At 41.5% G+C, this 15,216-nt stretch overlaps 1 protein-coding gene across 1 annotated transcript in view; it reads right to left on the bottom strand.

Annotated features, from left to right (window-relative positions):
• The window catches only part of galnt18b (UDP-N-acetyl-alpha-D-galactosamine:polypeptide N-acetylgalactosaminyltransferase 18b), a 280,229-nt gene that overhangs the window by 151,099 nt on the left and 113,914 nt on the right, over positions 1-15,216 (bottom strand). Inside the window, 1 exon segment of the mRNA XM_062028599.1 lies at positions 6,378-6,573. Within this exon segment, the coding sequence (XP_061884583.1) occupies positions 6,378-6,573 (196 nt within the window).

Below are 15,216 nucleotides of genomic sequence, written 5' to 3'. Positions count from 1 at the left end.
TTCTTCTTACAAGCATTTTGTAATCCTTTTGTCATCCATGGTTGATTATTCTTTCTCTGCTTATTACTGAGTTGTATCCATGGACAATGTTTGTCATAAAGTATTATGAACTTGTTTAAGAAATGTTCATATGCTTCATCAACCTCTTTTTCATTGTACACATTGTCCCAATCTCAGCAATGCCATTTTAGATTTTCTGTTTACGAGTTTCACGAGCACGACTGGAGTGGCGTTGTTGTTTCTTCCGTTCAGTGGGATGCATGTTTCGATGGTATTAATGTCAATTTCAATTTCTTTTGATTGCAGAAAGTTGACCACTTGCTGTTCTGCTGAGACCATATCCATTTCATCTGGTTCACCTTCATTATTCACAGCTTTCGCATAGGATCTTGGTTTAATTCGGTGCCCTGTCACGATGATATCATTCATTCGTTTATCTTGATCCATTTCATCTATGATATTCCTCAGCATGTTGTTGTCTTCTTGAAGGGTCTTCAATTGTTTGCTCATTTCAGTGGCTTCATTATTTCTGGAGTTGTTCTGAGTTTGCAGACTTTATATACACTGCTCAAAAAAATTAAAGGAACACTTTGAAAACACATCCGATTTCAATGGTGAAAAAAACATTTTCGGATATCTATACTGATATGGACAGTTTAATGTCTCAGGAACAAAAGGATGCCACATCTTTTGATGGAAATAAAAGTTTTCAGCCTACAGAGGGCTCAGTATATAGACACCCCAAAAATCAAAGTGAAAAAATTATGTGGCAGGCTCGTCCATTTTGCCTAAATTCAATTTCTGCAACTCAAAATTCTTTTCAATATCTTGTGTGGCCCCCATGTGCTTGTATGCATGCTTGACAACGTCGCGGCATGCTCCTAATGAGACGACGGATGGTGTCTTGTGGGATGTCCTCCCAGATCTGTCTAAGGGCATCAGTGAGCTCCTGTAAAGTCTGAGGAGCAACCTGGCGGCGTCTGATGGACCGAAACATTATGTCCCAGAGGTGTTCTATCGGGTTTAGATCAGGTGATCGTGAGGGCCATTCAATTGTGGCAATTCCTTCATCCTCCAGATACTGTCTGCATACTCTTGCCACATGAGGCATTGTCGTGGACCAGGAGGAACCCAGGACCTACTGCACCAGCGTAGGGTCTGACCATGGGTGCAAGGATTTCATCCCGATACCTAATGGCAGTCAGACTGCCGTTCTCTAGCCTGTAGAAGTCTGTTGGTCCCTCCATGGAAATGCCTCCCCAGACCATCACTGACCCACCACCGAACGGGTCATGCTGAATAATGTTGCAGGCAGCATAGCGCTGTTCTTGGCTTCTCCAGACCCTTTCACGTCTTTCACAGGTGCTCAGGGTAAACCTGCTCTCATCTGTGAAAAGCACAGGGCGCCAGTGGCGGACTTGCCTATTCTGGTGTTCTATGGCAAATGCCAATCGAGCTCCACGGTTCTGAGCAGTGAGCACAGGGCACACTACAGGACGTCGTGCCCTGAGGCCACCCTCGTGAAGTCTGTTTCTGACTGTTTGGGCAGAGACATTCACACCAGTAGCCTGCTGGAGGTCATTCTGTAGGGCTCGGGCAGTGCTCAACCTGTTCCTCCTTGCACAAAGCAGCAGATATCGGTCCTGCTAATGGGATGAGGACCGTCTACGGCACTGTCCAGCTCTCCTAGAGTAACTGTCTGTCTCCTGGAATCTCCTCCATGCTCTGGAGATTGTACTGGGAGACACATCAAATCTTCTTGCAACAGCACGCATGGATGTGCCATCCTGGAGGAGTAGGACAATCTACGCAACTTCAGGAGGGTTAAGAAATCGCCTCATGCTCCCAGTTGTGATAATGACTCTAGCTAAAGCCAACACTCGTGGGAAAACTGTTAAAAAAGATCAAGAGGGAGGAACTTGAAATGGCCTCCAACTGCAAAACCAGTCCTGTTTTGGGGGCCATCTCGTTGTTGCCCCTCTAGTGCACCTGTTGTTAATTCCATCAACACCAATGCAGCTGAAACTGATGAACAACCCCCTCTGCCACATACCTGACCAAAACCTTATCAGAAAAGTGCAATTGAATTCATGCCATACCCTGATAAAAAACTGTTCCTTTAATTTTTTTGAGCAGTGTATTTAGCTACAGACTTGTCACATCTTGTTTGTGTTCTGTTGTTGCTTTTCTCAGATCTTTTTTAATTTCTTTAATTTCTTCTTTCATTTCTTTCATATCATCTTTCCATCCATCCATCATTTATTTCCATTCTTCTATCATTTCTTCTTTAAATTCATGGAATAGTTTTTGTAGTATCCCTTTTTGATTCCCATCATGTCCTGTGTCCAGCCTCAAATCTTGTTCCCATTTGTGTTCCGTGTCAGTTGACCCCGAAGGTTTCGGGATTTCAGTCTTTCCTTTACCTTTTCGCATCGCGGCAGTCGCTGACGTCAGTGCCTCTTGCGCCGTTTAGAGATCAATTTGAGGTGTCAGCCTGTCAACTTATATCACTCTGCGACGTCGGAATCACTTTAACGGCACACTTAAAATTGCTTTAATTTTTTCAAAAATCGACAGTGCGCCTTACAACCCGCTGCCCCTAACTTATGGATTAATTGTAGTTTTGCTAACGCAAAGCAATTGTATAATGATAAGTGTGACCAGTAGAGGGCAGTCACACATAAGAGATACATGTTAAGTTAAAGTTAAAGTACCAATGATTGTCACACACACACTGGGTGCGGCAAAATTATTCTCTGCATTTGACCCATCACCCTTGATCACCCCCTGGGAGGTGAGGGGAGCAGTGGGCAGCAGCGGTGGCCGCGCCCTGTAATACATTTTGGTGATTTAACCCCCAATTCGGACTACAAGATGACGTTTGCAATCGACACCAAAACTTCAATGTTTCATTGAGAATACAGAACATTACACACAGCGCTCAAAAATCTGTCTAAATGTTTTAGTACGACTTTGGTCAGGAACTTGAACCGCTTGATGGAACTTGGAACATCACGGCTACGTAATCAGACCTAGTTTGCTTCAACATACGGGTATTTTTATGGTAAAAAGACCCACAAATGGCACCTATTAGGAGACATTATACGACTTTTCTTACCTTTTGCTACTTGCTGATGTGTATTTGGAAACTACATAGGTCCTGAAAATTTGTGCACTTCCACCATTGTAGTCCGAGCCGACACCATAGTAAATAAGATCCTTTATTTTCTTGTTGTGGGGCATTCATCCTCCACTGTTGCCATTTCTAACATAAATAGTGTACAGTCCTAACTTATATCTGTCAGTAGACTCGCTGTGGAAGCGCTAAATACTATGGGTACAACAAAGATGGCGGCGAGAAGATGCTCTTGAAGACATTCTGTAAAACATAATCTATTCACAATTTTGACCAAAGAGCCACCAGTACAAGTTTCACATGGAAGTGTTTTAAATGTAAAAAAAATATATATATCATAGTATGACCCTATTAATGCGCCTTTTTGAATAAAGACCTGAATAAACCCGCTCATGGACAGTGTGCCTTATAATCCTGCGCCCTACATTCCAATACTACGGTAACTATAGCAACAAAGTCGCTAAGTTAACCACGCTGAGTCCTTCTGCTATGACTTCTTATTCTCTGGCAGAGCTGGTGTGTATGAGGTCTGTTAAAAGGGCGTTTGGCTCACATTTACATTTTACTAAGCAACAAATACATCAAGAACATCACCGGCTAGCTGTTGTTGCCATTAGTGGTTAAACAGAACACATATATTTCTAAATGTCTATATTTTTCACAATTATTAATTATATTACATAAAAAACATGTCGGCCCAAGGAATTTGTTTGGCGATCAGGCATGTCACGCACCATGTCTCGTCAACACGTACATGCAGGAAGCGCGTAACCTGACTCTCGCCAGATCCTTGTAGTTTGCTGAGCTCCACACAAGGATCTGGGACTTCTCAATAGGAGATGTATTTCAGAAGGCAGGGCCTTGTAAAAAAATCATTGTATGTGATTGGATAAACCACTTGTCCGTTATCTTGAATGACGTGCTACTTCAACCACTCACATCGAAATCAACCCGTGACGCTGATTTCGATGTGAGTGGGAAATCCAAAACAGAACAGCCGACATATTGGATAACGACAGAGCGAAAAGTTAATAAATGCCTTCAAAACCGTTCTCCGTTCATCTTTTGAAGAATTAATATTCGATAGATTCGAAGGGAATAAGCGGTAGAAAATGGATGGATATTCGACAAAACAGTTGCAATAGCAATACCAACTGCATCCGCCCCCGTAGAAGAAGAAGCGAGCGGTGCATGCTGGGATATATGACTGCGCGAGGCGTGCCGTTTTGATTTCCATTTGTTTGTTTATGTAAAGACCCTAAAATGGCTCCTATTAAGAGACACGCTTACGACGCAGAGTTTAAACTTAAGACGATCAGTCACGCAGTAGAACACGGGAATAGAGCAGCAGCGACACTGACTCGATTAATGAGTCGGAGCCGGGCATGTTGGATGCCGTATTCGCCCAACTGTTTATTTCGGACACTGAAGAAGAAGAGTTTGAGGGATTCGTGGATGAGGAATAACTTCATAAAGTGAGCTTTACATGTTTATTTTGTGTGTTGTGTTGTGTGACATTAACGTTTGAGCAACGTTGAGTTATTGATATATTGTTATTGCTCTGCACTATTTCGAGTGTTACTATATTGTGATTGCACTAACGTTTGATTTACCGTAACAGTATCACTGTTTTTTACGTGTTTATTGAATCAGGGAAAAGTTCCCCTCTACTATGTGATATAAATGTTGCACTACATGTTATACCTTGCTGTTGTTAAAAGATAAACAAAACACCACGTCACTGACTTCACCTCGGGGAAAATAATAAAACAGCTGTTTATTCATTTATAGCGGTATAGCTCGGTTGGTAGAGTGGCCGTGCCAGCAACTTGAGGGTTCCAGGTTCGATCCCCGCTTCCGCCATCCTGGTCATTGCCGTTGTGTCCTTGGGCAAGACACTTTACCCACCTGCTCCCAGTGCCACCCACACTGGTTTAAATGTAATTTAGATATTGGGTTTCCCTATGTAAAGCGCTTTGAGTCACTAAAGAAAAAGCGCTATATAAATATAATTAAATTCAATTAAATTCAATTTTGGGAGTGAACAGAGTTGTCAAAATGCTGGTTTGTAATCTATTAATAAAGTTTGACTGACCTATCTGACTGTTTTGTTGACATTCCCTTTAGCGCAGCTCCATCTAATGGATGCGTAGGTGCGCCTTATAATCCGGTGCGCCTTATATATGAACAAAGTTTTGAAATATGCCATTGATTAAAGGTGCGCCTTATAATCCGGTGCGCTTTATAGTGCGGAAAATACGGTATTTGAATAATCTGCAAAATGACAATTAAGTGTGTATTAAACCAGTGTTTTTCAACCTTTTTTGAGCCAAGGCACATTTTTTGCGTTGAAAAAATCCAGAGGCACACCACCAGCAAAAATCATAAAAAAATGAAACTCAGTTGACAGTAAAAAGTTGTTGTCGCAATTGTTGGATATAACTTTAAACCATAACCAAGCATGCATCAATATAGCTCTTGTCTTAAAGTAGGTGTACTGTCACGACTTGTCACATCACGCCGTGACTTATTTGGAGTTTTTTGCTGTTTTCCTGTGTGTAGTGTTTTAGTTCTTGTCTTGCGCTCCTATTTTGGTGGCTTTTTCTCTTTTTTTGGTATTTTCCTGTAGCAGTTTCATGTCTCCCTTTGAGCGATATTTCCCGTATCTACTTTGTTTTCGCAATCAACAATATTTCAGTTGTTTTTATCCTTCTTGGTGGGGACATTGTTGATTGTCATGTCATGTTCAGATGTACATTGTGGACGCCGTCTTTGCTCCACAGTAAGTCTTTGCTGTCGTCCAGCATTCTGTTTTTGTTTACTTTGTAGCCAGTTCAGTTTTAGTTTCGTTCTGCATAGCCTTCCCTAAGCTTCAATGCCTTTTCTTAGGGGCACACACCATTTGTTTATTTTTGGTGTTAGCATTAGACACCTTTTCACCTGCACACTGCCTCCCGCTGTTTTCGACATCTACAGAGCAATTAGCTACCGGCTGCCACCTACTGATATGGAGGAGTATTACACGGTTACTCTGCCGAGCTCTAGACAGCAGCGACACTCAACAACAACACATAATTTGCAGAATATAATTACTAGTTTGCAAAAAATATTTTTAACCCAAATAGGTGAAATTAGATAATCTCCCACGGCACACCAGACTGTATCTCACGGCACACTACTGTGCCGCGGCACAGTGGTTGAAAAACACTGTATTAAACAATATATTCAAGCTGCTTCTTACCCAGAAGGCCTGAGATCTGGTATTGGTCGGTCTAAAGGGAGACGGTCACTGAGGTAGCTGTTGTAGCCGTAGTACTGGAACATCTTGAGCGCCACCCGTCGATTGTCAGCGCTGAGCTCCTGACCCCAGTGAGCAAAAATAGAGGAGTCAGAGAAGGACGTGTCCGCCTGCTCATCTTCCCCCCGGCCTGGAGCCTCTGAGACACAAGGAGACAAATAACATAAACATTTGTCTACACCGCCAATCTGTGCACATGGGGAATAGGTAAGGAATACAGTAATACATCCACCGTGATAAATGTCTTCTCACTGTAATCAGATGAAGCACAGACAGGAGTTCATACTCTTGACGGCAAGCTTAAGGGCCCTTGAACAAAAGGTTTAACCTCTACAAGCAGCCGGTGGTTTGCTTCTGCAGCTGGTCCCACACTTTGACTTCCAGAAGGGAATGAAATGCAATACTCCCAGCACGTACGTCTGATCGTTTTATGTGCGCGTCAACTTCACTTTGAGAAACTGTGGTGCTTCTACAGCTGGAACGTGAAGGGTTGGAAATGAGCACGACGTTGCTGTGCTAAGCCTGAGTTGCTTTAGGCCACATCCAACAAGTTTAAAAGATATGTATGATATCTTTCTAACGCATTTTGGTTTTCCATCAGTGATGGGAGAGATGGCATGTTGCAATATACATTGCTGCCTCTTGCAATTACAATATATTCTAGAGCATTACAATTATAATACAATCAACCGTAAAGGTTACAATTTTTTCCTCCTTTGGCTGCTGACGTATTGTGGCTGTGTACTTTCAGTGTTTTTTTGTTTGTTATTATTGTTATTATTCTCTTTTTGGACTATTATTCTACTTCCTTATTTCCTGTTTATGACTGGTTATTCTCTACTCTAACGCAGTTGGCTAGACATCAGTTAAAGGGTACAAATAATTTACTTTCTCACATGAACGTAACAATAAGCTCCGGATGGTTAGTATTACCGTTTTAAATCAAAATGATCGTAAAACCGCTTTCTACTGCTTGTCCCTTTTGAGGTCGCTGGAGCCTATCTCAGCTGCATTCGGGCGGAAGGCGGGGTACATTCTGGACAAGTTGCCACCTTATCACAGGGCCAACACAGATAGACAGACAACATTCACACTCACATTCACACACTAGGGCCAATTTAGTGTTGCCAATCAGCCTATCCCCAGGTGCATGTCTTTGGACGTGGGAGGAAGCCGGAGTACCCGGAGGGAACCCACGCAGTCACGGGGAGAACATGCAAACTCCACACAGAAAGATCCCGAGCGCAGGATCAATCCCAGGACCTTCGTATTGTGAGGCGGACGCACTAAACCCTCTGCTGCCCTGCTAGCTAGATTACGTACATGCTAAAATTAACATATTTATTCATTAAGAGACAACATACCCCAATCTAAACTTATAATAACAGATTTCTTGTCTGTTTAGTTTTGGACTCCCTCAGTTCCTATTTTGTGCACCCCTGGGCTTGTTTTAGTGACCATGGGTGCTGATTAGTTTCACTTGCCTCTGATTAGTGTTCGGCACCCTCACCTGCTGCCGGGCACTAATCAGAGAGCTACTTATTCACGTTATTCGACACACACTGTCTGGCCTCCTTGTATGCTGTATGCAACAGCTATGTTAGTTTATTCCTGTTTCCTTGTTCTAGATTCCTGTGCTAAGTCTCGCATTATTTCCCCGTGCGATCGGCACGCATCCCTTTTGTTTGTTTCCTTTATGTTTGTATTTCATTGAATGATTTATGGACATTAAATCATATCCTACCTGCACGCTTTGTCCGGAGTTTTCCGTCTGCATCCTGGGAGAACGACCACGCAGTAACATGCGACCCGATCGTGACATTTCTGTTTGAGCAACTAAGTTATTTAGCTGTGCACATTGAACCCACAGGCTAATGATAAAATCTCCTATGTTCATGTTAGCATTCAAGCTAGCAAGCTAGCCCAGTCAGTCAGTAAATTTATTAAGTGTGTTTATCAATCACGTTTTTTCTATCACCTATAATACCAACATTCGGGTGTTTTAATACAGTTATTAATACTGTTTATCGTTGTATGTCTTTTGTCACCAACTTGCATTCTAAATTAAAACGTATATCGTAGGCCAAATGTATATTGTTTCTCTATGGTTTGCACTGTGTTGTGTAGCACAACTTTCCATCAACAGCTAACTCAGTTTTAAGTCTCTAAAAACTGAGAATTCTAAAAGAATAAGAAGAAAAAGAGAACATTTTCCACACTTATGTTCATTGGTGGCTTTCAGCTGCATTGGTGTTGATGGAATTAACAACGGGTGCACTAGAGGGGCAACAACGAGATGGCCCCCAAAACAGGACTGGTTTTGCAGGTGGAGGACATTTCAAGTTCCTCCCTCTTGATCTTTTTTTAACTGTTTTTCCACAAGTGTTGGCTTTAGCTAGAGTCATTATCACGACTGGGAGCATGAGGCGATTTCTTAATCCTCCTGAAGTTGCGAAGATTGTCCTACTCCTCCAGGATGGCACATCCATGCGTGCTGTTGCAAGAAGATTTGATGTGTCTCCCAGTACAACCTCCAGAGCATGGAGGAGATTCCAGGAGACAGACAGTTACTCTAGGAGAGCTGGACCGGGCCGTAGACGGTCCTCATCCCATTAGCAGGACCGATATCTGCTGCTTTGTGCAAGGAGGAACAGGTTGAGCACTGCCCGAGCCCTACAGAATGACCACCAACTGGTGTGAATGTCTCTGCCCAAACAGTCAGAAACAGACACGACGTCCTGTAGTGTGCCATGTGCTCACTGCTCAGAACCGTGGAGCTCGATTGGCATTTGCCATAGAATACCAGAATTGGCAAGTCCGCCACTGGCGCCCTGTGCTTTTCACAGATGAGAGCAGGTTTACCCTGAGCACCTGTGATAGACGTGAAAGGGTCTGGAGAAGCCAAGGAGAGCGCTATGCTGCCTGCAACATAATTCAGCATGACCCGTTCGGTGGTGGGTCAGTGATGGTCTGGGGAGGCATTTCCATGGAGGGACAAACAGACCTCTACAGGCTAGAGAACGGCAGTCTGACTGCCATTAGGTATCAGGATGAAATCCTTACACCCATGGTCAGACCCTACGCTGGTGCAGTAGGTCCTGGGTTCCTCCTGGTCCATGACAATGCCCGGCCTCATGTGGCAAGAGTATGCATACAGTATCTGGAGGATGAAGGAATTGACACAACTGAATGGCCCTCACAATCACCTGATCTAAACCCGATAGAACACCTCTGGGGCATAATGTTTCGGTCCATCAGACGCCGCCAGGTTGCTCCTCAGACTTTACAGGAGCTCACTGATGCCCTTAGACAGATCTGGGAGGACATCCCACAAGACACCATCCGTCGTCTCATTAGGAGCATGCCGCGACGTTGCCAAGCATGCATACAAGCACATGGGGGCCACACAAGATATTGAAAATAATTTTGAGTGGCAGAAATTGAATTTAGGCAAAATGGGCGAGCCTGCCACATAATTTTTTCACTTTGATTTTTGGGGTGTCTATATACTGAGCCCTCTGTAGGCTGAAAACTTTTATTTCCATCAAAAGATGTGGCATCCTTTTGTTCCTGAGACATTAAACTGTCCATATCAGTATAGATATCCAACATTTTTTTTTTCATCATTGAAATCTTATGTGTTTTCAAAGGGTTCTTTTCATTTTTTTGAGCAGTGTACATATACATATATATAAGAAATACTTGAATTTCAGTGAATTCTAGCTATAAATATACTCCTCCCCCTTTAACCGCCCACCCCGACCCCGCCCACCTCAACACCCTCCCCCCAAATCTCCTGAATTTGGAGGTCTCATGGTTGGCAAGTATAGTGCTCATAACCAAACAGTACATCCAAAATGCAACAAGTGTCTTTATCCATATGCATAATTAATGGAAAAAGACAACTGTGCATTAGGCAATATTGTTTTGGATCACAACATAATAACTTAAGAAATTTTTAGTAGGAAAATTCATGTTAGGCCTATTTGGCTACAAAGTGCACCCGCAGTCCGGTTGCGGGATTGGACACAAAAAAGATGGACTCAGCCTGGTGATAGGCTTAGCAAAGATGGACACACGGAGACGATTGGCGGTCTTATTATCCATTTCTCAGTTCAGTTCAGTTTATTTCTATAGCACATTCAAAAACAACCCCAGTTGGCCAAAGTGCTGTACACACATAAGAAACAATTTGCAACAAGAAAAGGGGCACATTTACATGGTAACACGGAAGGATGAATAAAATACAATAGTAAAATATACCTTAAAAGAAGTGCAGAATATATCACCTAAAATACTAAAATGTAATAAATCAAAAAGGATAAAACAAGAAATAAAAACAACCAAGATATCCTGCCAAACGCCAGGGAGTAAAAATACTTTTTTAACCTAGATTTAAATTGGCTCAGAGACTGGGAGGAACTAATAGATATTGGAAGGTTGTTCCACAGTCTGGGCCCTGCCACTGAGATGCTCTATCTCCTCTGGTTTTTAGCCTAGTTTTTGGGACAGCCAGTAGGAGCTGGTCTGAAGGCCTCAGGGTCCTGCTGGGACAATAATGCTGCAGAAGCTCAATAAAATAGGGTGGGGCTTCTTGGTGTAAGCATTTAAAAACAAGTAACATTTTAAAATGACGTCTAAAAGAACTTGGGAGCCAATGAAGGGAGGCCAGTACAGGGGTTATGTGCTCACGTCGTTTGGTTTTGGTTAAACGAGCAGCAGAATTCTGCAAGCGCTGCAGCCGCTGGAGAGAGCCCTGATCCAGGCCTACATACTACGAATTACAGTAATCCAGGCATGACGTCACAAATGCATGGATGGCTCTTTCAAAGTCAGCCTGTGGAAGATACTGTTTTATTTTTGCAAGGAGTCTTACCTGAAAGAAGCTAGATTCAATAACAGAGCTCATTTGTTTGTCCAGCTTAAGCAAGCTGTCAAAAGTGACTCCAAGGCTCCTTGCTGATGTGTGGCAATATGAGGACAGAGAACCAATAGCACTGCCATGACCTTGCAGCCGGTTTGTTTGACCAAATACGACAATTTGTGTTTTATTTTTGTTTAAGTATAAAAAGATTGGCCCCCAAGCATTTTTGTACATCATGCAAACAGTTCTGCAGAGTAGTCATGGCAACATGGGTATTGCTTACTGTTACAGGCAAAACAGCAGAAACAGTGAAAAGAAACATTGTGCTTTTTAAAAACAGCACTCAGGGAAAGCATATATAAAGAAAATAAGACAAGTGCTAAAATTGAACCTTGGGGTACACCATATTTAAGGGCAGACTCAGAGGAGGAGTATTGGCCTATGTTTACAGAAAAACTCCTGCTGGTCAAAAATGACTGGTATCATTTGAGAGACTCAAGGCGAGTTAAAATAATGCTGTGGTCTGCCGTATTAAAAGCAGCAGTCAAATCTAAAAGCACAAGAACTGCAGGTTGACCTGAGTCCACAGCTAAAAGTATGTCATTAAAAACTCTTAAAAGGGCAGTTTCTGTGATATGTTGTGATTTAAAACCAGACTGAAAATGTTCCCCAATATCATTTGAGTTAAGATAAGAAAGAAGTTGATCATAAACAGCCTTACATGGATTCAATTCTTTAAGATGTCAATAAACTTCTCAATCAATCAATCAAAAGCCTTCTCTAGGACCTTGGATAAAAATGACAACTTTGAGATTGGTCTAAAATTTGATAAAAATATTGGGGTCAAAGTTATTCTTTTTTATTAGTGGCTGGACCACAGCATGTTTCAAGGAGGTTAGGAAACATCCACACCTCAGGGATATATTTCTACCACATATCGATAATCCGCTGACGTCAACAATGGGACATCACAAATGAGGCCAATTCCAAACGACGCCTCCACGATTTGACTTCAAATTTTCTGGGCTTATGCAGATCCTCAATACACAACAGCAGGCACCAATAGGTAAGAAAAGCTGGTTTAGCATAACCAGGCCCTAAACCACTGGGAGGGCTCAACTGTGGCTGAATAGATTTCTGACAAGGCTATAGACCCCATATCCCCGGCGTAGCGCCGTCCCTGAGTATGTCTTAAATGAACTCCTTTATAATAACCGTAGGCTGTTGTCACTTTTATCAGGTTTTGTTTTTTTTCATTATCAAGCATTGTTTAGTTTTGATCGCTACTTAAAGGGGCTGTTTGCAACTCGCTCACAGTTATATTTTTCAAAACAAAAAATAAGAAGACCACCGGCTAGCTTACCGGCTAATTTAGCCATTAGTGGTTTAACAGAACACTAGTTTAAAAGTCGCCTACATTTTTCACAATTATTAAGTTTACGTAAACAATCCTTTTTCCGGCACAAAAAAGTTATTGGTGTTTACGGCTGTAACTCACCCTGTCTCGTCAACACGTATACATTGGAAAGTTAGCGTCCTTTAAGTGTCTGTGTAAATGTTGCAAACAGCCATTTATTGTTTGTTGAGTTTTTTTTTAAATTAAACATGAAAAAAAATCCTTAAATCTGTGTAGAGGCAGGACACAAGGTTGAGGAAAACGCCATTAAATGTCGGTTCAAATCCTTGTTGGTTCTGCTGTATTATTTTTTTTTTAATTTAGCCTTCTAGTAGTGCAGCATGCAGATGTTTAACAAGTGTGCATGTTTAAGGCAGAAAAGGAAACTCTAATGCCTACCGCAGGCCTACTCAACTGGCGGTCCACGGTCCACATCCGGCCTGCCAAAGCTTTTCATTTGGCAGCAGTGGGTTAAGTAGAAGAAGACTACTCATTCAACCCTAGAAAAAAAATCTAAATAAATCGCAAAATTCTGACTTTTAGCAGCTCAATTAATTATTATCTGGCAGACCTTTCAAGCGACGGACAAATTGATCCAGACAAGCAGCAACAATGGTAGAAATCGCAGCATGTAAGCTTCATCACCAAACTTGGTCAAGCATTTGTAAGTACCGTATTCTTCGGAGTATAAGTCGCACCGGAGTATAAGTTGCACCTGCCGGAAATGCATAATAAATAAGGAATAAAACATATATAAGTCGCACTGGAGTATAAGTCGCATTTTTGGGGGAAATTTATTTGATAAAACCCAACACCAAGAATAGACATTTTAAAGGCAATTTAAAATAAAATAAAAAATAGTGAACAACAGGCTGAATAAGTGTACGTTATATGACGCATAAATAACCAACTGAGAGCGTGCCTGGTATGTTAACGTAACATATTATGGTAAGAGTCATTCAAATAACTATAACATACCTACTCAGTGGCCTAGTGGTTAGAGTGTCCGCCTTGAGATCGGTAAGTTGTGAGTTCAAACCCTGGCCGGGTCATACCAAAGACTATAAAAATGGGACCCATTACCTCCCTGCTTGGCACTCAGTATCAAGGGTTGGAATTGGGGGTTAAATCACCAAAAATGATCAAGGCGATGGGTCGAATGCAAAGGACAAATTTCACCACACCTAGTGTGTGTGTGACAATCATTAGAACTTTAACTTTAACATATAGAACATGCTATACATTTAACCAAACAATCTGTCACTCCTAATCGCTAAATCCGATGAAATCTTATACGTCTAGTCTCTTACGTGAATGAGCTAAATAATATTATTTGATATTTTACGCTAATGTGTTAATAATTTCACACATAAGTCGCTTCTGAGTATAAGTCGCACCCCCGGCCAAACTATGAAAAAAACTGCGACTTATAGTCCGAAAAATACGGTAGATATAATTTGTGCATAAATATATGTAGTTTGTTTTGTATTGAAATTGCTGACTTGGTGATGTCTTTTGTAGTCGTGGTCGTGTTGAGTAACGATCAAGCCTCGTTTAATACATGTAGTGCTAAATTTGACCCGTAGAGGACGACGACGCTACAAGTGATAAGTCACACACAATGGGCCCCATTCAGCAATAAGTTCCTAACTTTTCCTCTTATCTTTCTTCCTAAGTGATTTCCTAAGAGGAGTCCATTCAAATTCATGAGGTGTTCTTGTCATTAGCACTTTAACTTTTAACTTTTAAATGGCCAAATTATTCCCACCTGCTGTTCATAAGTTGCAGAATGCCAAATGGTTAGCGCGTGCGTGTCTATCATATTTTGCATATAAACACGCCCTTGTTTCCCCAATATGCATATGTAAACACCCTTAATTCCGTAATTTACATAGGTAAACACCCTTAATTCCCCATATAAGGGCACAATTCCGGCGAAAAAGCCGAACATCAAACACACGGAGAAAACACAAACAGATTACAGAAGAGAAATTCATATTATCCCACGGGGGAAATACATAATGTCAAAACGTAAGTTTAGGAAAGGGGGGACAGCTGAGGTAGCCTAAAGCGTTCAAATAAATATTAATCACTTTGGGCAAACAGGTCTACATGGTCGTGAAATATGCGCTCCCTCCACAAGGCACGATCTGTGGCATCTTGCAGTACCAGCAAAAGTATTGCCATTGTGTAAGTTGAGTCTTTTAAAGAGTCACCAATCAATAAATCAACGCCCCGGTAATTGATGATTGTGTGCGTATGCGTGTGTGTGCATGCGTGTGTGTGTGTGTGTGTGTGTGTGCGTGCGAGCGTGTGTGTGTGTGTGCACATGGTATATTGAAATGTCTATATGTCCATATATTGCTCATTTGTCTGTCTTATCTATATCTATCTATCTATCTATATATATATATATATATATATATATATATATATATATATATATATATATATATATATATATATATATATATATATATATATATATATACATACATATATATATATATATATATATATAT

This window comes from Entelurus aequoreus, linkage group LG02 (genome assembly GCF_033978785.1).
Source record: "Entelurus aequoreus isolate RoL-2023_Sb linkage group LG02, RoL_Eaeq_v1.1, whole genome shotgun sequence".
Lineage (NCBI taxonomy): Eukaryota > Metazoa > Chordata > Actinopteri > Syngnathiformes > Syngnathidae > Entelurus > Entelurus aequoreus.
Note: the sequence above shows the minus strand (reverse complement) of the source record. Positions and strands in the feature narration are given on the sequence as shown.